This window comes from Lycorma delicatula, chromosome 1 (assembly GCF_047948215.1).
Source record: "Lycorma delicatula isolate Av1 chromosome 1, ASM4794821v1, whole genome shotgun sequence".
Lineage (NCBI taxonomy): Eukaryota > Metazoa > Arthropoda > Insecta > Hemiptera > Fulgoridae > Lycorma > Lycorma delicatula.
In genome coordinates this window covers 198,964,494-198,986,237 of record NC_134455.1, presented here as the reverse complement: position 1 = coordinate 198,986,237, position 21,744 = coordinate 198,964,494, and the positions used below count along the sequence as shown (strand labels likewise).

General features: G+C 31.2%; 1 protein-coding gene across 1 annotated transcript in view; it reads left to right on the top strand.

Moving 5' to 3' along the window:
* Positions 1-21,744, top strand: part of LOC142327348 (uncharacterized) — a 140,774-nt gene that overhangs the window by 96,250 nt on the left and 22,780 nt on the right. The window contains exons 12-15 of the mRNA XM_075370313.1: positions 9,457-9,625; positions 14,652-14,764; positions 19,424-19,621; positions 20,631-20,860. Of these exons, the coding sequence (XP_075226428.1) occupies positions 9,457-9,625; positions 14,652-14,764; positions 19,424-19,621; positions 20,631-20,860 (710 nt within the window). The remainder of the gene's footprint in view (positions 1-9,456; positions 9,626-14,651; positions 14,765-19,423; positions 19,622-20,630; positions 20,861-21,744) is intronic.

Here is a 21,744-nt window from a genome sequence, read left to right as displayed (position 1 = left end):
TATTTATATTATTATTTAGTTTTTTATTGTATAAGTATAGTTTTTTGTTTTTTTATTGATTAAGCATCATTATTATTAGCAATTTTTGCTGCATCTTTTTAATTATCACTAACCTGTGGTACATAAATATCAGATGTTCATCTTTCTTAATCCATCCAAGCTGTCAAATTGTTTTATATTCAAGTATCAATAGTATGAAAATTGAGCAGTAATCTAAGTTAATCCAGTAATCTAATAATTAACCCTTGATCACAAAATGAAATATAGTATTAGATACTTGCCTGAGAATTTTTATTTATTAGTGGTTCTAAAATGTTTATATTAATAATTTTATATTGCAATTACTTAACTGATATTATTATATGATTATGCAAGTTTATGATGCTACCATGTCTTTCTTTTTTAATTATTTATGAACATCTTCAATAAGGTTACATAGATTGGTATTTTCTATAAAAATTTTCATGTTTCCATAACAGTATAGAGAAAAGTTAGAGGTAGTTAAAAGAGCAGCAGCATTATTGATGATAGAATTGTATCATTATGTTTAGAATAGGATATAATAAGAAAGTAATAGGAAGATGCCAAATTCCATTTGTAGCTTATTGGGGTTGCTAAGAAAGTTTATGTGAGGTGTGATCAAAAAGTGTCCAACCTGGGCTCATAAAAAAAAGGCTTAACTTATTTATTCAATGGCTTTTTCCATTCAAAGTAGGCCCCTTCTAATGTAACATACTTTTCCTTGGAATGTTATCATGATAAATTTTCAATTGCCATTTTCCCCAAGGTGTGGTCCCTTGCGTCAATCAGCATCTCTTAGCTGATGAAGAACAATTATATAGTTCTCTTTATTGACATTTTGTTCTTGAGGAATTTACTTGTGATGAACTATGCCTTTTTTATAAAAAAAAAAAAAAAACTATCAGCATGTTCTTTTCATTGCTTTATGATTACCTGGCGTTCTTTTGCCACAGAGTTTTCCAGTAGATTGACTGCCTTTGTCTCATAGTCAACCATAGACCCATGTTTCTTATCGAGTTATTATTTTTTTTATAAATAGGATTGCTGTTGCCACATTCCACTGTGTTGTATGTCTTGCACAACTTGCAGTCAGTTTTTCTTTTGTTCATGAGTGAGATAATTTTGGGCAAATTTTGGTGCTATTCGTTGCATCCCAAGATCTTCCATTAAAATTGGTTGCACATAGCAAAGAATTCTGCTTCATCTTTAAGCTGTGTAATTATTATTCAACAGTTGTTCATTATCATCTCTCAAACTTGCTCAATCTTTTGGGGATTTTCAGTGGTGGAAAGTCTGCAAGAGTGTTCGTCAATTTGACAGCCATTGGCCATCTTGGAAATGGCGATAGCACTCTTTAATTTGTGTAACATTTATAGCATCACCAAAAGCTGTTTATTAATCTTCTTTATTATCTCTACTTGCGTGTCACCAAGTTTCTGACAAAATTTAATTCAGCTTCTCTGCCCAACCTTTCAACCATTCTGAACTACAACAAAAACATGACAAGCACTACTCACACAATTACTTTCACAGCTGCTAGGCAGCAAAACAGCGAATCATACGCAACTAATATGAGTCAAGGTCACATTCAGTGATTATTCCCCTCACTACAACTGGTTGCCACAATAAAAAAATAAGTCAGATATTTTTTGGTCATTCCTCGTATTTCATTAACTTCCATGTATGAAACATCATTTTTATACTTCCATGTTTATATTTCTATGATTATCCTTCTATTACTTATGGTTAAGTTTATCCTTCTATTGATTATTGTAAACAAAATAAAATAATAATTCATTCAATATAGTTAATTCAGTCTTAAGGAGGATTCTATAAAAGATCAAATTTTTTTTTAAAGAAGGTAATCTCTATGGCATATTTTATTTTTCTATGGATATTTTCTCTATGGCATGGGGGTTTAAAGTTTATGAAAGGATTACAGTGTTCCAATTAACAAAAACCCTTTTATGAAAGAAGAATCATGTTGAATCAATCTTCTAGAACTTTTGAAATCTTTAACGATTTATCGAAAAATGTCCATTCCCGCAGTAATGATAGTGAGGAGAGATTCCGTGTTTTTCTTCTGCACTCATTCTTTTCTAGAATTTTTTTGTTGAAAAAACAATTACAATTTTAAGAAGATTTTTATTCATTATTTTACTAAAAGAACATTATTTTCATTTAACTTCCTACTTTCTTTTCTGGAAATTTGATTGAAGATTAATTTTATATTATATTTACTGGTTTGCTTAATTACTGTTTACTTACACTTTTGGCTTGAATATTGATTGGTTGGTCATATTTTTGTACAGAATCCAATAAAGTTTGTATTATATTCAACAAATTTTGCTGGTGCTCAAAATCTCTTTATCTTATTACATGCCATGTCTTCAAGACCAAACCTTAAATTAAAAAAAAACTACTCCTACTACTACTATAACTGTTGATATAGATGCATTCCAAAAAATTAATACTAATTGCACCTGTATTAAAATAAACAAAATTCACTCCTTATTAAAAAAGAAATGCTATTGTCATTTATTTCCTAGTTATTTGACATTATGGCAGGAAAAATACTTCTTTTAGACACATTTGTACTTGAGGATGTTGTTACCACACTTAAGCTTATTTTATTCTACTTAAACAGCTATTGAAGATAAAAATTTTTTTGTGTGTAGTGTCTCTAAGTGGATAAATGTCTGATGTAGTTTGTCCAGTACAGTATTCACTGCATTTGATGCAGTTTAATTTATATTCTGTACAGCAACATGTGAAACACAATATAAATTGTTTATATTATATAAATAATTAAGATGTTGCTTGCACTTTTTAAGATGATTATCATTAACAAAATTGCTAGTAGGAACTACACTGTAGGAGGTGGTTCTCATTAGTTTGAAAAGATCTTTTGAAGATCTTCTTTGGTTTGTTCCATTAATTTGAAATTGACCACTTAATATATCATTTTTATAGATTTTAAACTGTAAAATAAAGATAGATCATCTTCAATTTTAGAAATTTTTTATAAGATGCTTGTAATTGTTGTTACTCAAGAATTAAGACAGTGGCCTGTTGGATCCAGATATCAAAATATAATTATATTAGATCATAATCCTATAAGAAAAAGTACAATAAAGCTTCAGTTATCCACACCTTATGGGATTAAGTTCATTCAGATAACCAAATTTTTTGGTGGGAGGTAAATTGGAAATAATTTTGTTAAACTTTTTGGTATATAATTAATAATCATGCTATAAATACAGCTGGTGAGTGAGGGTCAAATAAATTTACAATTCTGATAGGACAAGATCCCTGCAGACATAGCTGAAGTGTTAAGCTTTGCCAAGTCTACCTATTTTGTCATTTCTGATCAGTGAGTAGAAGCTTTAAAGTTAATTTAATGAAGTTCAGTTACTAAGCAATGATTAACATCATTAAATGAACATAATTAGAACAAAAACAGATTAACGAGTTAAACTGTAACACTAAATACTACTGTAGGCATATGTAAATACACATTTACCCATAGATACAAGCAATACAACAGATTGCAAGTTTCAGTGATTTGTTATTTTGTTCTATTCTTAACAATTCTTGCATCCCAATCATCAGTTATTACTTATGATTTAAATGAATGACGTTTTCAAAAATGATCTCTTAGAAAAAAGTGAAGCTGTGTTAATGATATTTAAGTAGAACGAAAAAAGGCATAGGTTAAGTTATGTATGTAACCTAAAGCATAAATGTGTTGGTGGGAAGTATTTATTCCTGTCATAATTTCACATAATTATAAGATAGAAAATCTATTTTATTTGGTTGAGAAACATGTGTAGTATCTTTTTATTTGTACTTCTTGGACATATTTTATAACCATATTGAAGCTAAGGTGCTGGTGATACTTTGTTCTCTCTTGCTACTTTGTTAGATTCCTTATTGTTATTTACCTTCATAACAGAACTGTGTGTTGTGGTTTTGTGTTTTGTAGTTTATAAAACAGTTGCTGACATCCTATACTGAATTTGTTATAAAATTAAGTTATGCCTTTGCTTAGTTTCTGGACACGAATCTAGTTTTTTTTGTAATATTCATTGAAGATGACTAAAGGATAAATTTTATGTCATTCTTAATGAAGAGATTGTTGGATTGACGTGAGAAGGCCATAAGGATTATTAGGGAGTTGATATTGAATATTTACCATATTTTATTAGGAATAAATTTAAAAATAAGAATAAGGTAGCTTAATAATAGATGTGAACTTAACTGATTGAAGAATTGGAAAGGATACCCTAGAAAATGTTTAAGAGCTAAAGAACTATAAAAGCAAATGAAGTGTACTGAAAGGCTAATGGAATAATCATAAGTGTATAAAAGGAATTGATTTCAGCATAAGGGGAAAGGTGAAAAAAAAAACAACAGGTAAAAAAGGGAAGCAAAATGGATGAAAGAAGTATAAATCTGAATAGTTAGAAAGGAAAGAGAATGTACTGGAAATGACCTGATAAGAGGAACTAATTTCTAACTTACAGGATCTTCTAATGAAAATTTCTCAATTTAGATGTAAAAGAAGTTGGTTGTAGTAGAATGTAAGGAGACTGAAGAATTTGAGAGAATGCAATAGTATCACCTTTATCAATTTCTTGGAGCTAGAAAAGGATATTGTACGTGATAAATGAGAATTCAAAGATTAGTGAATACTGAAAGATATTAAGAAATTTTCAGCAGTTTGTGAAAAACTTACATTTTTTTCTAGGTTAGACTAGCAAAACTGGCTGTAGGGAGTAGGAAAACAGGTAGATCTAAATGACCTAAATTTCTTGTTTACACCTGACAAAGAGGTGACAAAAATGCTAAAAATAAGATAAATAGATTGGAAAAAGGTAGATTAGGAAGGAATGTACACAACTAAGGCAAGAAATTGTGAAGGTGAATGATTTAAGAACATTGATTAATGATAATAGGAAGATGAATACTGTTTGTTTGGCATGTCACCAACCCTCTAGTACTTTTCTAGAAGAATTAGGAAGAAAATTAAGAAGAATTAGTTGGATATGTAACAACTTTCATAATGTTTGTTGATATATATATATATGCTTTCAAAGCCACTAATTACATTGGAGTTGAAGAGAGTCTTGTTTAATGTAGAAAGTTAATTATGAATAAAAAAATATATATTTGGGGATCAGTCAGAAATGAATACATGCTAAGAAGAACAGAGGAGATTGTTATGTGAAATAAAATAAATGAAAAGAAAACCACAGTTTTCTTTTCATTCTTAGAAGGTTTTTCTATTCTACAGAATGGAGGCAAAATGAATTATGCTACAGAAGCTCACATTTTCCTGAAGCAGTTTCTTACAAATTAGGCAACTGGGTTTCTTGCAAAGACAGTGAACTTACACATTGACACTCACTACCTAGGTTTTCAATATGGTGGGTTTTTTTTAATTCAAAAACGTGAGTGTTTTGTTCTAGCTTCTTTTAATACTTATGCTTTTATTATGTGTGCGTAATTTTTAACTGCAATTATCTGAGGTTTTTGTAAAAGATAATCTTTTCTGTTACTGATGAAATTACTTTGGTATTAATCTTATTTTAGTATAATAAATTAAGGATTAGTGATGTTTTGTTGCTTTATTAACATAATAATATAATTATACCATATGCAATAAATTGTTGTAATTTAAGTTTTTTTAATATGTTACTTATAAAAATTATTTGTTACATTTTTGTAAAAAATATTGTTTTCCTAGTAATGTTAAAAGTAAAATTTAAAATTTTCATCATAAATAAATAAAAAAAACAATATTAATGATACTATAATGTATAATTGTTATATTTCCTGCATGAATAACAATTATTTTACACAAACTGCAGTTGTGCAGTTAGTATGTAATAAATGATAGCCAAACAATCTTTCATATGTATGAGATGGACTAAAGCTTGCATAACTTTAATATTTTTAACAAATATTAATAAATAGTTTAACAGATTGCAGTTTAGCAGAATAAAATTTTTTATATATAATACTGAAATTTTTTCTGCCTACAGCGTTTTCTTTTTCTTTTTTAAGATTTCTTTTCTGGCATCTCTGTTTTCTAAAAATAGGTTTTTTTTATAAAAGATTAATTAAAAACATAATTTACAGTTCAAAATTGTAGAGATAAATATTTGCTATCTCAGTCATCAAAATAAAATTAATTATCTAGTTAATAAATAAATCTTTTATTCTGATTGGTTCATAATAATAAATTTATGAATCACATCAAGAATAGGTAGATATGCTACTCTGTAGATAAAAAAAGGAACTGTCCCTTCATTTTCCTGGGTGGATCAAGTTAAAAATCTTGATCAGAAGAGCATCACAAATACACAATTATAAAATAAAAATATAGATGTGATTGAAGTCCATATTAATTTATTTAAACTATAAATATAAGAATAATGTTAAGATGAATACATGAAAATATTAAGTATAAAAAAATTACTACAAAGTAATTCACAATTCAGATTTTTTTTTTAATTAGTATTATTTAAAAATTCATAGACAGAATAATATTGTTTTTATGGAAGAAAATTCTTTAATTGAACTTGAAATAAACTGAGAGAAAATTTTAAAACTGGTTTGGTAATTTATTAAAAATGGCAACAGTAGCATAAGGTCCATTCTCCTAAGCCAAAGTATTGTATTGAATTATACAAACACAGTTCTCTGTTGTAAGTTTTAAGAGAAATGGATATTGTTGTTTTTTAAGAAAAACTGACTAGTCCTTTAAGCAAAGATTGCACATTCATAGATATTAACACAATGATAAGTTGACATTTTAAATTTTCTAAGTAATAGTCTACATGATTCATTCTTATTGGTCTGATAGCGCATTTTTGTATCATTCATTGTGACTTTTTGAGGGAGTCCAAGAGATGGTATTATACTTCAGAAATGATTGTAAAGTTATATTATTATGCATTATAATAATAAAAATAACAAGTTTTTTTAAGTTGGTTCAAAGCAAGACAGTACAGTTTGATTTTGTAGCAAATGAAATTAATTTGATCATCCCAAGAGAATTAACTTGTAATCTAATAAAACGCAAAGAATTTTTGCCTTATGGGCAGTTGAAATACTATTGTTGTTAATGGGAATTCTATCTATTAACATTATTACGTCTACCTGAGAAGCACAATGCAACAGTTTATCCATATTTTAAGTTAGATGGTTACAATCAAGCCATTGAATAATTCTTAACTACTACAGTAGAATTTTCAATTCCTTTTGAATCATTATCTTCAGATACAGAAAGAAACACTTGTGTCATCGACAAAGAGCTGAGCAATGAATGGTTTAAGTTTTTGAGACAGATCATTTTACTGAAGACTCTTCTCTGAGGCATTCTGCTTCCTACATCTTGAAGTAAGGATATACATTTTACATTTATATTCTTATTAAAAGATGAAATTTTTCTACTGCCTATTTTATGTTTGATAAGGTATGACTTAATTGTAAGTAGCTCCTCTGATTCCATAGCTACCAAGATTTTTATCAGTAAAAGATCTGGAACTAAACTGAATACTTTTTACTGAGATTACAAAAAAAATAAAATAAAATGGAATCTTTATCAAAGCAATTTAAAATATTTTCCAAAATTTGGCAATTAGCTGTGTTGGTAGATATTATTTACTAAAATTATGCTGAAATGTTATCAGTGTCATGTTCTTTCAAGAGAAGTTAAAAGTCTATTTTTCTTATTTTTTTCAAATACTTAAGAAAATATAGCAATTATGAAATTATCCTCTAATTTTGTAAATTAAGTGGCAAATCTACAAGGAGGGTAATAACAACAGAAATCTTAAGGCATCTGGGAAATACTTCATTGTTGAAAGATTCATTAATTAAATTTGTAAGAGGGACAATATTAGCATCTATGACTTCTTTTAAAATATCTGCAGGAATTTCATCAATACTCACTAAATGTTTACTCTTTATATTTAAAATTCAAGTTTTAACTCCATGGATATTAATGGGAAATAAAAATATCAACTGATCAACAAAATCATTCAACTCAAATGGCTTTGTTTGAAATGCAGTATTATTTGAAATACTGAAAAAGAGGTTATTAAATTCTTATATTCCTGAATAGAGGATGAGATAATTAAAGTCAAGTCCTTTGAATTTTGGTGAAATTATCTGATTTGCTTTATTTCCAATTCTGCTTTCACTGATAACTCCTTACATGGTTATAGGTATATTGTTTGAATTAGATATTAAATTATAATAAAATTATTTTTAGCATTATGAATAACCTTAACATAAATTAGTTTGTGATTTTTCAAATAATTTTGGAAGTTATCATTCAAATTATTTTTAGATATTCCAAGAAGTTTTCTTATTGTAGAGCTAGATTTTACATTTGTTGTAGAATCTAAATGTGTTTTGAAGTACATATTTAAATAATTTATGTATTTAATATTAGTATTCTGTTTTGTGTTATAATGTTATGTTTTAAATGTAATATAGTATATAATTTTTAAGTTTTAAAAAGCAAAATAATCCATTACCAAAAAAGTAGTAAGTTGAGAAATTGTTTAATTTATGTATTAAACAAATGGTTATGCTTACTAATTTCTCAATCAATTCCAACTATTGAATAATAAATTTTGCAGTTGATGATGTGATCATTTTTCATATTAATGCAATGAAAGAGTTAAGATAAAACATCAATTTGTGATATAATACTTGTGAAGCTTGGTTGTAGTTTTACAGGGCTTTTCCAACATCAAAGTAATAAACAGAAGTCTATTTTACATGTTGTATAAGCCAACAGAAGTGGTTTCTACCACCTCCTCAGTTACTCTCAATGTGCTTGATTTTGTTGAAAAATAATATGTATTTTTTGTACTGTTATCATATATCATGCCATTTTGAAAAGGAGGCTTTTTTTATGGGTTTACACTTTTATGTTGTGCAAATTTATAAATTGTATCTTTTATGGTAAAATATTAAATTGTGAGATCAGTTTGTCGTTTGAAGACTAAACTATTTTACTTGTATATAAACTACATTACCAAATCCCACAATTTGTTGTTAAATATAAAAAGTAATTATATGGAACTTTTATTAATTGTTGTAAATGATTAATGAAAAAGAAAAGAAAATGTCTTAGAGGAGATGTTTTTTTATAAGTTCTCATGAAAGAATTCTGGTACTTAACTTATACTAGCAGAACAATTGCATAAAATGTTGACCTTTATTGAAAAAGAAGTTGTTAAATTATTTAATAACTTGTTTTCTTAAATTTCCTTTATGTGTTTATATACACTAAATCTTTAAAAGAGATTTTTTGTTTATAATTTTGCATTTTGTTTTAAAAGTTTTGATGATGCTGGAATCCAAGATCTGAACTGATCCTGAGATCTTGTATAAAATTAAATTATTTTTTAGATCAGGCAAGTGTTTTTCCAACTTCTGTCTCTGCTTCAAATGAAGTTACTCAAGTTAAAAATTGTGTATTTAATCCCCAACCATCTACCAGTAGAGGTGATTGTGAGAATGAGATGGTCGTTCATGCACTTGGGAAATCTACTTCCAGTTCTTATTCAACGTCTGACAGGTATGGTGTTTTTATGTAGATAATTTAAGTATTTCTGTTTTGTACACTAAGTGTAACTCTTCAATAAAAGTTGAGTTTTGTATAAAGTTTCCTTTATACACAAAGTCTTTTTATAGATGTACGGTTTGATAACATTACCATCAACACAGTTTTTCCACTCTTGTTAACATCTATAACGTATACTGGTATAAATAAATTATCATTTGGCTACGGATATTAAATTTTCTGATCGCATTCGTACACCTTGCCTCAATGCCACTTTTTCTGGCAAACACTCACTTCCCATTTCCTTCCACAAATGACATAACTTTCAGTCTGACCTCACTTTTTACCCATTAATAAAGGTTGGACCCATTATATAGTTATCAAATTTATTTATTTCATCCTTTTTTTACATGTCGAATATAAATGAATTTTTATACCCTATTACATGATAAATTTATTCAAGTTGTACACCAGTGGCCTAAAGAAAAAACTGCTGCTGTAATCACTAAGCTAGAATTTACAAAATATGAGTATGAAACTAGCGGAGCCATGAAGGTGTGCATAGACCTCTGTTATTTTTAGGTAGATGCAAGTCAAAGCCAAAACACGTATTTGATAATTTATTGTCATTGATGCAGATTATTTTATAGTGTGATCATTATTTTAAGCTGTAAGTACATTAACCACTTTTTATTTTTTCAAAAAAAAAATTTTAAATTGGGTAAGGCAGCATAGGTATGGTTATAAATGCATAAATAAAGGTATTGAGTGTGATATTGTCCTGGTGACTTGAAGCACAATATAAGGAGATGCTTGTTTATTTGTTCTGTTGCTATTTTGGGATCGTTAACAAGTTAACGAAGTCATATGTGAAGACAAGACAATAAATAACCATTCAGGTCTTCTTATGAGTTCTGCAAATAAAGTAATGAAACTAGTTTTTTTGATAGCCAAAGTGGCAACACTGAAAAGTTACTAATAAACATATGGTTATATGAACAGCTGATTTATATTGGGTATTAATATCTTTAGTTTATTGTTGCCAGGTAAACAAACTTTTTGTGAAACAAGTTTCTGTTGTGCATTATAAAAATGAGTGATACTAATTATGAGCAACGTTGTGCAATCAAGTTTTGTGTTAAACTCTGTGAGAATGCTACTAAAACTTTTTCAAAATTGAAAAGGGCGTATGGAGATGACTCTCTTTTAGAGATGACCCAAGTTTTAGGTGGTTTAAAGCATTTTCTGATGGCTGGAAATCAGTTTCAGACAATCCACGCTCTGGCAGACCATTAACGTCAAAAAATGACAAGAATGTTGAGCGAATCAGAGACTTAGTACGGAACAACCGGCGATTAATTGTCAGAATGATTGCAGAACAATTGAATTTGAACCATACCAAGTCCATCAAATTTTGACAGACAAATTGGACATGAAAAAAGTTTGTGCAAAACTGGTTCCAAAAATTTTTACTGTTGAACAGAAAAACAACAGGATGGAAATGTGCTGCGATCATCTCTTGGGTAAATTGAAACTGATCCTGATTTTCTAAAAAAATGTTATTACTGGTGATGAATCTTGGATATTTGAATACGATCCAGAAACAAAACACCAGAGCAAGGAGTGGCACACTACAAACTCACCACATTCCAAAAAAGCAAAAATGAGCAAATCAAAACCATGCTAATTTGTTTCTTTGATAGTAATGGCATTGTCCATAAGGAGTTTTTGGCTACAGGTCAGACTGTAAATCAGTATGTTTACCGAGAAATTCTTAAAAGACTATGGAAAAGAGTTGCCTGTGTGAGACCAGGCATCAAAGACAACTGGATGCTGCACCATGACACTGCACCTTGTCACACTACACTCTCACTTGGGTTTTTGGCAAAAAAAAACATTCCTGTAGTTCCTCAATTAACTTATTCACCTGACTTGAGTCCCTGTGACGTTTCCTGTTCCCAACTTTAAAAAAAAACACCTCAAAGGACACCATTTTGGAACAGAAAAAACATGTAACCGACCATCTGACGGATATTCCGGTTTCTCAGTTCCAACACCGCTACGAAGAGTGGAAAACCGTTTAAAGCGTTGCATAGCTTTCTAAGGGAACTATTTCAAAGGTGATAGAGTCCATGTGTAATTGACTATAAATAAAAAGTTTTTCTGAACCAGTCTCATTACTTTACATGGTAAAGTGTCAGTTTTGAAGAGTTCGGTCTTAAATGTCGCCTAAAGATTTAATATTAGAGATTATTGTTTCTGCTTATATTTCTGGTTTTATCATCCTCACTGAATTCTTTTAGTATTTCAGAAAGAATTGTTGATCTTTGAATTCATACTTCCTTGTACTTTGTACAAGGAAGTAAAAAGTATGATTATTTTATTTATTATACATTATTTCTTTGTAATTACTATGAGAGAAAGTGACAAGGTCATTTTGAAATTCCCCAAGTTTTATATTTGGAGATTTCCACATTTTTGGTCTTTAGAGCATCTCTTGTGTAGGAGCATCTCATACGTAGGAGTTGATTTTAGATTATAACTTTCACAGATTTAATTACTGTTCCTCCATTTTGATTACTTTTATGGGCTGGATATTTTCCAATATTCTTCTCTTTATCTATTTGAGCATTGAAATTTTCTAGCAGAATTTCTGTTATTCAAGGCAATTTTAGGGTTTCTACGTCAAGTAGATCCAAGAATCTTCAACTTTTTCTGGGATCCTTCAGTTATCTTTATTTTGAAGCATGGGCATTGATCAAAGTGTATATTTTTTCCAGACTTAATTATTGAAAAAGATAACCTGTCAAAAGAGAATATAACATTTCTGCAGAATTTAGAAATTTTTTTTTGATATTTGTAGTTCGAAGTACTGCTGGTTTTTTTTTAATAAATATTCTGCCCAGTTTTCCTTAGAGAATTGTTCATCTTCACATTCAAAATAGTTTTCATTTAGACATCTTGCTTTGTGGATTGCTAATATGGAGATTTTAAAAACATTAAAACTTTTAAGTTTTCTTTCAGTTTATCACTCTTTAACAGAAAATTTGCATTAATCATTATAAAAATAAAAATTCTAGGATGATCAGTATAGACCTCATCAAATGTAAGAGTAAAATTGTTGGTTCAAGAATTTTCCATTTTTAGTTCACCATTTTTTTTTTTTTTTTTAAATATCAGGGATGGTGAAACGCAGTATGATTGAGAAAGTTATCATTTTCATGCAACAAATTCTAGAAATGAAGTTGGCCTGTACAGTGTAGTTGGAAGACTTCAAAGCCTGTAGCAGCTGTAAATCATTTGGACATACACAGTATGTCTGAAAAGTTCCTGAACTAAATTAAATAAAAATACAGATTTAAAGATAAACAAATTTACTCACATCAGCCCTACACACAGAACCCTTCTCTGGTTATACTCTCGTTGCAGCGCCGGTAGAGCCTGTCAAACACTCTGGAGAAATCACTTCGTGGGATCACCTTCAACTACTCTGTACAAGCCTTTTGACTGGGTGGAATGTCATCAAAAAAGCAGCGTTTCATTTTCAACTTGAGTTTCGGGAACAATAAATAGTCTGCTGGAGCCAAGTTGGGTGAATAGGGCAGGGGGGATAAGACGGCGATTTGATTTGCAGCGTAATAACGTGTTAAAACTGTTGCCATATATGCCAAGGCATTGTCATGCAAGAGAATCCAACTGCCTGGATCCTGGCACTCGAGGTGAAGTTGACAAATGTGATGCATCAGGCATTTCATTACGTCCAAATAGAATCTAAAATTCTTGGTTTGATCAGGTGGGACAGTTTAACAACAAGTTGGACGTGTACTTTAACAGCGTTTTCATCATGAACAGCTGTTGATGGCCTCCCGCATCGTTCATCATCATCCGACTCTCTACCGTCTTTAAACTGCTTTCATTACGTGAAAGTTGTAGTAAAAGATGCGACTTCATCACCAAATGCTTGCTGTATCATAGAATAAGTTTTAACGAAAGATTTTTGAAGTCGAACACAAAATTTTATCACGCTTCTCTGCTCCATGTCATGAACTCGCACAAGGTCACATGAAAACATTGTACATGGACAAATATAATTCGACTAGAGTGATGAAATTATAAAATGTGATGAAATTTTGTACACACATAATGTCAGACATCGTACTACATAGTTCCTTGGTTGTCTGAGTGATGGTGCTACTTGTATTGATTACAAAAACTTAGTTCAGGAACTTTTCAGACATACTTTGTCTGTCTGTGTGTGTGTATTGTGTTGCGTGTGTGTGTGTGTAGTGTTTCCTTAAAATATTCCACCCTGTCATCACTGGGGCATTGCTAGTTCATAAGTGGCCTTCCTAACAGATTTTTTAGGATTATGCAGAAAAGACTCCCTGATATATTCAACATTTTCTTCAGACACCCTTGGTCATTTTCTTTTCTTTCCTTTATACAGACATCAGGTCATTTCAAACAGATTATGCCATCAATGAATGTTATTGTCACTTGGAGGATGACAATTAATTTTTCTGTCGAATGCACATTGAACTGAAACTACAGATTCATATTTAGCAAACTATAAAACACAGAAAGTTTTCTGTTCAGGAGTCGTTTTTGCTATTGGTGCTGTCAAGTGGAAAGGTAGGAAATCAATCTATGGCTATGTGCGCTGTTAAACTGTTCATTTGGTCATTCTTCTTTTAAATTATTCACTTCATTGAAGAGATATTATAACAAATTAAAACTCTGATATTCTTTCTGTATACCTGGTATAATTTAAAAGCAAATTTCTCAGTTTTTGTTCCACCATTAGATTGTATACAAAGCAGATGCTTGACTAGATTATAACTTGATCTAATTTGAGACTGAAGAAGTAATTATTCCTTTTCATATTAAAAAAAAAATTGTTTGATAGATTAATATACTCGCCTGTTAAGCCAGTGTAGTGAGAAAATATGTTTAAAAACTCAAATAGTTATAAAATTATTTATTATTATGCTTATATAAAATCTGAGTATATGTGTGTATAATATTTGATTTTTTGTTTTAGTGATGTATTTATGTCGGTTATAACATTTAATTCTCCATTCATTGACAAAGAAGAAATTGTTCCATTGCCAGATGATGTTAAAGGAAAAACTGGCCCTAAACATCGCAGTAAAGGTTGTAAAAATATATTGTATTTGTTATTTCTCTATTCATCATTATTATTGTTCATTCTGTTGTATTGTATTTCTACTAGTGGAAAAAAAAACACACAAAATTAGGTAGGTGTTGTAGAAACACTTTGCTTTTGAGTTATGTCTAGTGAAAAATTTCACTCTGATTTTGCTCCATTTGTAAAATGAGTGTACTAAAACTCTTGCGATATAAATTACAGAGCAGAATTAGTGGTTTATAAATTTTTGACTAAAAAAAATGTGGGTTTAGATCTGTATATCGAGGAGTTCAAAAAAACACTTTGTAATAGAAGAAAAAACCAGTTCGGTAAGTATTCATAATTTTTTTTTTGCCACCTCTGTGGTCGATGATAGTGTCTCAGCTTTTCATCTAGAAGATCCTGGGTTTGAATCCCAGGCAGACATGCCATTTTTCTTGCATTAGTAATTTCCATTCCATATTCACACGCATAAACTTCAAGCATATAATGGTGAATTAATTATCAACCCCCAAAAAGCCAACAATTAACAACAAATTTCAAACTTATATATACATACTCTATTCAAAACTCCTTTGTCATGTTTAATCACTCACTTGTATCATCGCTAACTTATATTAATTTTCTGTTAGTTTACTGATTTTCGTATAGCTTAGAATAATAATGTTTTGGTATTAGGTCAAGTGACTAAAGCCTATCAGTTCGCTTCCAAAGTCACCCAGTTCATTGATTTAAAAAAGTTATAATCTTAGCTTCAAAAGTATGTGGAGATGTTGGGAAAGTCATCTTGTTGCTAGAGAAACTTCTAAAAGGTGTGGTAAGTTATTTTGCAAGAAATGTAAGTATATATCTCCAGTAATTGTTTTGCCAATAATGCTACACCATACATTTGGTTTCATGTTAATTAGAACATAAAAGTGACATGTAAAATTTCAGAACTCCATTGATGATTCTTTCATGATTAATTAACTACATTTCTTGAAAAAAATTGCTGAATTGGTTAATAAAATAGAACTTACTTTATGATGTTGTCATTGTTACTTTATGTTGTCATAAAGCCGATAACAGAGATTTAGCCACAACGCAAGATTGGGTTGTAGATTTTGAAACTTCTGCAGTTGGATGGGATACAAATTTTCTTGATTAAATATTCAGCATACTTTTCTGTATTATAAACCAGTCCAACAAGAAATTCATCTAGTACTAATTACCAGTCTACATTGAATATATGCATATATGCTGAATTACATCATTCCATAAGCAAATCTGTCATGATGCTCAGTATGTTTAGGTAAAGAACTTACATTGCAAAACCTGATAAAAATTGTAATACCTTTTTTTTTTTTTTATTAAAAAGCTGAACTTAATTTTCTTCTTCCATAATCTAAATATAGTTTTTTTAAATATTTACATACTATATTATCATTTACTTGCTTAATTCATACACCTGAACTTTTAACAATATTTTTAAAAAATAGAATCTTGACCAGATTTATTTTCAAGAACCTGAGAACGAATTTTCAGTCTTGCTGATATGTTAATACAAGCCTGTTTGAAGAATTCCTGTAGTTGAATATAAGTGCAGTAATTGGTTAATCCCAAGAATACTGTTACAAACACCTTCACCACCATTCTTACTGTTTATGGAATTATCTTTTCATGATGCACAGTTACTACCAGCTAGGGTAACAGATCATGGATACCATTGTTCTTTGGTAGTTGGGTTTCAATTAACTACACATTTCAGAAATGATCAACCTGAGACTGTACAAGACTACACTTCACTTACACTCATACATATCATTCTCATTCATCCTCTGAAATAACACCTGCAGGCTGAGCATATTGCTTTATGAAAAGGAAAGGCTTATCACTTGAGAAGGCAAACATCATTGTGTCAACTTATGCCAAATGACTTTAATGACAAAATTATAAATTTCCATAAGCTGTCATTGATCTATGAAAAGCAAACAGTTTTTGTTGTCTCAATTAGGCATTGCATGTGGTGCACTATGGCCTCCATGAGCAGGAGTGGCTGCCAGAAGTACAATTAGTGGCATACGCTAATGATTTGGTGGTAGTAGTGACGGCAAAGGAGCTGGAGAAGGTGGTAGGGGTAGCTATGACGACCAATGAGAAGATCAAGTCATGGCTTCAGACGCAGGGACTGCAACTGTCAGCTAAGAAAAGTGAAACTGTAGCAATGATGGGGAAGCAGCGAATACTCCCTTTTGCTGTCCAAATCTATGGAGAAATGATCGCCCCGAAGGAAGCGGCAAAATACTTGGGAGTGTGGCTCCATAGGTCAAAAGGTTTTTCACTTCATGTGCAGCAAGTGGCCATGAAGGCAGAAAGAATGTTCTCGGCATTGCTGAGGCTTATGGCCAATGCCAGGGGGACCTAGGACATTCAAGCGCAGATGCTAGTGTTTGGTATGGTATCGATGATATTTTTTGTGGCACCGATGTGGTGGGAGGTCTTTGAAGTGGTGAGAAATGCCCGTAGATTTAATGTCATATATAGGAGGCTGGTGATAAGAGTGGCACAGCTATACTGGACATTATCATTGGATGTTTCACTGGTGGTGGCTGATATGCTGCTGTTGGACCTGCTGACCAAAGAGAGAAGAGATAGAGCCACACATGGTAGAGAGGAGGTGATGGACCGCATGCTGGCTGACTGGCAAGAGAGGTGATGGACCTACACCTTGATCCTGGAGGTGGCTGCCTGGGTCAGTAGACTGCATGGAGAAGTGGACTTCTGAACGGCTCAGTGGCTGTTGGGTCATGGGTCGTTCGGGGTCTTCCTCTGTAGGATCAGAAAGAGACGTGCAGAACTGTGCCAGTATTGTGATGAAGTGGATATGGTGGAGCATGCTTTCTTTGTGTGTCCCAGGTGGAGGCAGGAGATACCATGTGAGATTTGAACTCGCCGGTGGGAGTCATGCGATTAATGCTCTCTTCTGGTGAGGGATTGACTGTGTGTGCCTGGTGGTTTAAAAGGGTACTACAGCAGAAACTAATAGAGGAGGACTGCGAGGTGAACAATGGAGATATCGGTTGAGGACAGCAATGGGCACCAGCTTTGGAGGTAGGTGGCAGGGGTACCTAGGCATTGTCATCACTGGTGGCTCCTGAGAGACGCATTCCTGTTGTCTGAGGCTGGCATAGCTGTAGTGTATATATTCTGTGCTGTATATATTATTAATTGTAAATATTGAGTGTAAATAATGTCTGAATGTGTTATGTAAATATTGATGTGAATGAGAAGTGTGCCTGTGACATGAGTGGTGCCTTTACAACAATTCCAGCACCACCGTGCATAAGGGCGTGGGTTCCACCGCATAGGCAGTGAACCCCACCCACCCAGTATGTGCAGGTTGCTGGGCGTTTGTTTCAGCCAAATTTTCCTACTTCCTACAGAAAAAAAAAATTCAGGTATTACTGATCAGACACCAGTTTTCTTTGCAATGTCAAGCAAGTTGTGCTTTCATTTTTAAAATGAGCTAAAAAAAGCTACTAAAAGTGTACCATTGTGAAAAAGTAAGATGCACTGTGATGCTTTCAATGATGGCTGATGAAACAAAACCTTACGTAATCTTATATAGGTAAACCATGCCGAAGGATAATTTACCCAAAGGAATTCATGTGTACTTCCAGCAATAAGGTTGGATAGATGTAAATTTGGTTCTTTATTGGGTGTGTACAGTTTAGAACAGGCAACCTGGTGTATTGGGACAGTTTTCATGGTTATTTAGGGGATGATACAAAATGACTTCTTTCTGATATGAAGACAGATATGTCCCTTATCCCCAGCGGTCTTACTGCAATGTGACAACCTTTAGATGTCTCTGACAAGTCATTTAAAGACAACATGAGAAAATGGATGGCTGATATGGGACACAATTTGACACCAGCTAGAAAGATATATGCCTGTTGATTGAACAGATGGGCTTCTGGATAGTGAAGGCTTGGGACATGATGGATGAACGTGTAATTGTAAGAGTTTTTCGAAGACTGGAATTTCCAATGTGCTGGATGGCAGTGAGGATGATGATTTGTGGTAGACTGAGGAAAATGTGGGTAAAGAAAGTAAATTGGAGGAGGACTGTAATTCGGAGGAAGGAGCAATAATTCATCATGAACCACTGTGAGTTTCAATCGGATATCATTTTCTCATGTATAACAAATTTTAGTTTTATAAACTTTTGCAGAATTGTTTCCTTGCATAAATCACATATTTTTAGATAAAAAATTTTGGCCAGAAAGCACATGAATTATGCATGTAAATATGATATTTTATTTATATCAAAAAATCATTTTCATGCTGGATATCATGAACTGTTCATTACTAGGTTTGATGTTAAATTTTGTTATATCTAACAGAATTATACAAAGGTTATCAATTAGAAAACGTAATAATTGTAAATAAACAACAATTTAAATTTTCAATATTATAGTGCTTAGTTTGGACTGAATAAAAGTATTTTACAAGGTTTTGTTAATTATTTCAACAATTTTTTTAGAAACATCAAGAAATGGTCCCAAAAAGAATGGGTAATGTCATATTCATATTATAAGAGATGTGAATCTTAACAAATTTTCTCTTCTAAGTCATATTTCATTTTTATTTTAATTGATTTTATTCTCTTTCTTTTTTTTCAGGAATAAATGAAGTTGAAAATTCAACAATTATAATGGAGAATGGGTTACAAATTCCATACCCTGATTCTCAAAGTAAGCTGTTCGAAAAATGTAATTTCTTATTTACTTACAGCAGAGTTAGTTGGCAAAAGCAAAGAATTAAAGATGAGGTTATTTCAAAATCCTCCTCTGGCTCTGAATTGGAAGATGCATCCAGTAGTAAGTTTTTTTAATTTCATTTATTCTGAAGATTGATAATTAGCTTTATTACTTATGTTTGATATATCTGTCTCCTTGTGACTTATTTTATTCTGATTGTTAAGTAATTTGTAAATGGAGTACATATTAAAATAGCAGAAGACATCCAAAAAAACTGTAAAACAGACATTAAACTATATCAGAAATGCATTTCAGAAATTCTGTCAATAATGACTTTACCATTGTAGTGTCTGTAAGCACAGGAACTAATTTGGTGGTATCACATTCCAGTTGTTTAAGAATATATATATATATATATAAAAGGTTATCTTCAAACCAGTTTCATTTTATTAGTGCTTCAGCCAGTAATCATACAAAGTGGTCATCACTTTTAGACAAGATGTTTTTGAAATTAAAACAGATTTCCACAAATTTAGTTATTTGTTTTATTATAATAATAATAATAATAATGTCTTCTATTACTTCTTGTATTCTTCATCAACTTCATCCATGCATAGCAGATTTTGGGCATCATTCAGAGCTGTAGTGTAAGTCAGTTGCATAGAAATAAAAATATTAAATCATAAAATAAATCATAGCTTATAGGGAAAATTATGTCTTATAAATAATAAAATATGGAATTTTCCATGTATTTTAAACATTATATTTTTAAAAATTTTACTAAAATGTAACAGATTCTTTTATGACAAAATAATGGCATTAGTTGAGAATAAATCAGGATTGGTAATAATCATAGAAGTAAAATTTAACCTTTACATCAGTCAAGCATGTCTTTTCTCAATATTCTCATTGAACACTGATCTGAGCAAATACATAGAATTTCTTGTTAGGCATAGACAGGTCTTATCTAAGAGAGCAGCAATATGTTCACTGTTTTTGGAGTTTTGCATTGAACTGGTGAGGGAATCTCCATGACTAATGCTAGGTTAAGAGGAGTTGGTAGTATTTTAAATAAACTACCTTTATAAAGTTCCTGATATGCTTATAATATTTTTTATTTTATTTTTAGCATTCTCTGAAGAATTTGTGGCTTGCACTGTAGACCCAAGTAGACTAACAAAAATAATAACTCTCGGTGGAGGTCGTGTCTACCAATCGCTTACAGAAGTACCGTTCAATGAGTGGTCTAGCACTTATTTGATTGCCAATTGTCCTAGCAGAACTGTGTTGTACCTTCAATGTTTAGCTGTTGGGATTGCTAGATTCAGCCAGATCAATATATTTCAATCTTGCATCAAGGTAATTATGTTTTCTATCATAATAGCATATTTAATGAGATAATGTTACTTCAAAAACAAAAGGTATTTTTTTTTAATTATAAAACTACGCAGTAATAAAATCAGAAAGCACATGAACTTATTGAGAATTAGTTTTTAGCTAAAGTTTCTTCACTCATTAGATTGTTTAAAGAACGTGATTGTTTGACATTAATTAGATTAATGTTTAAAATGGGAAAATTGTATGATGTAATCGGATTAATCTTTGTTCCCATTCTGATTTGTTTTGTTTTTTGTAGGAGTCCTTTTATAACTCATTTATATCTGTTCTATTTTACTTTATATTCTAAATTGGTGTATTTTTAGTTATTCCCTCAAACAAATCCCTGACAGGGAGTCTTATTCTTTAAGACTTTCGGGGTTGGTGTCCCCACGGGTCTAGCTTCTGTAGCTTTTCTTCTTGCTACACACTGTGCTGTAGAACACTGTACACATACACTACACAAATTACAACATATACCCTTACACAACTATACAACATTCTACACTATTTCTTTTTACACATATTCTTGGTGGTATTGTAATATCTTACAAAACACTACTGTAACCCAAGGTGGAAACTATTGTGCCGATGGGTGGCTGGCTCTATGCAGTGAGTCTCGAACGATATCTTCTGGGCACCTGAGCGAACCCAGTTGTATTTAGCTCTAGCTCCAGTACTCATGTGCTCTGCTGGAGTGATCTGTTATACCGCCAGTACTCATGGAAACTATATGAAAATTCCTAATAAATCCCAAGATACACTTATGATAGTGGTTCATCTGAAAAAAACACCACTGAAGTCAAGTGAAAAGACCTTACTCAGTGTTGTCTGATGAAGAAAAAATGCTATGAAAATAGGCTAAC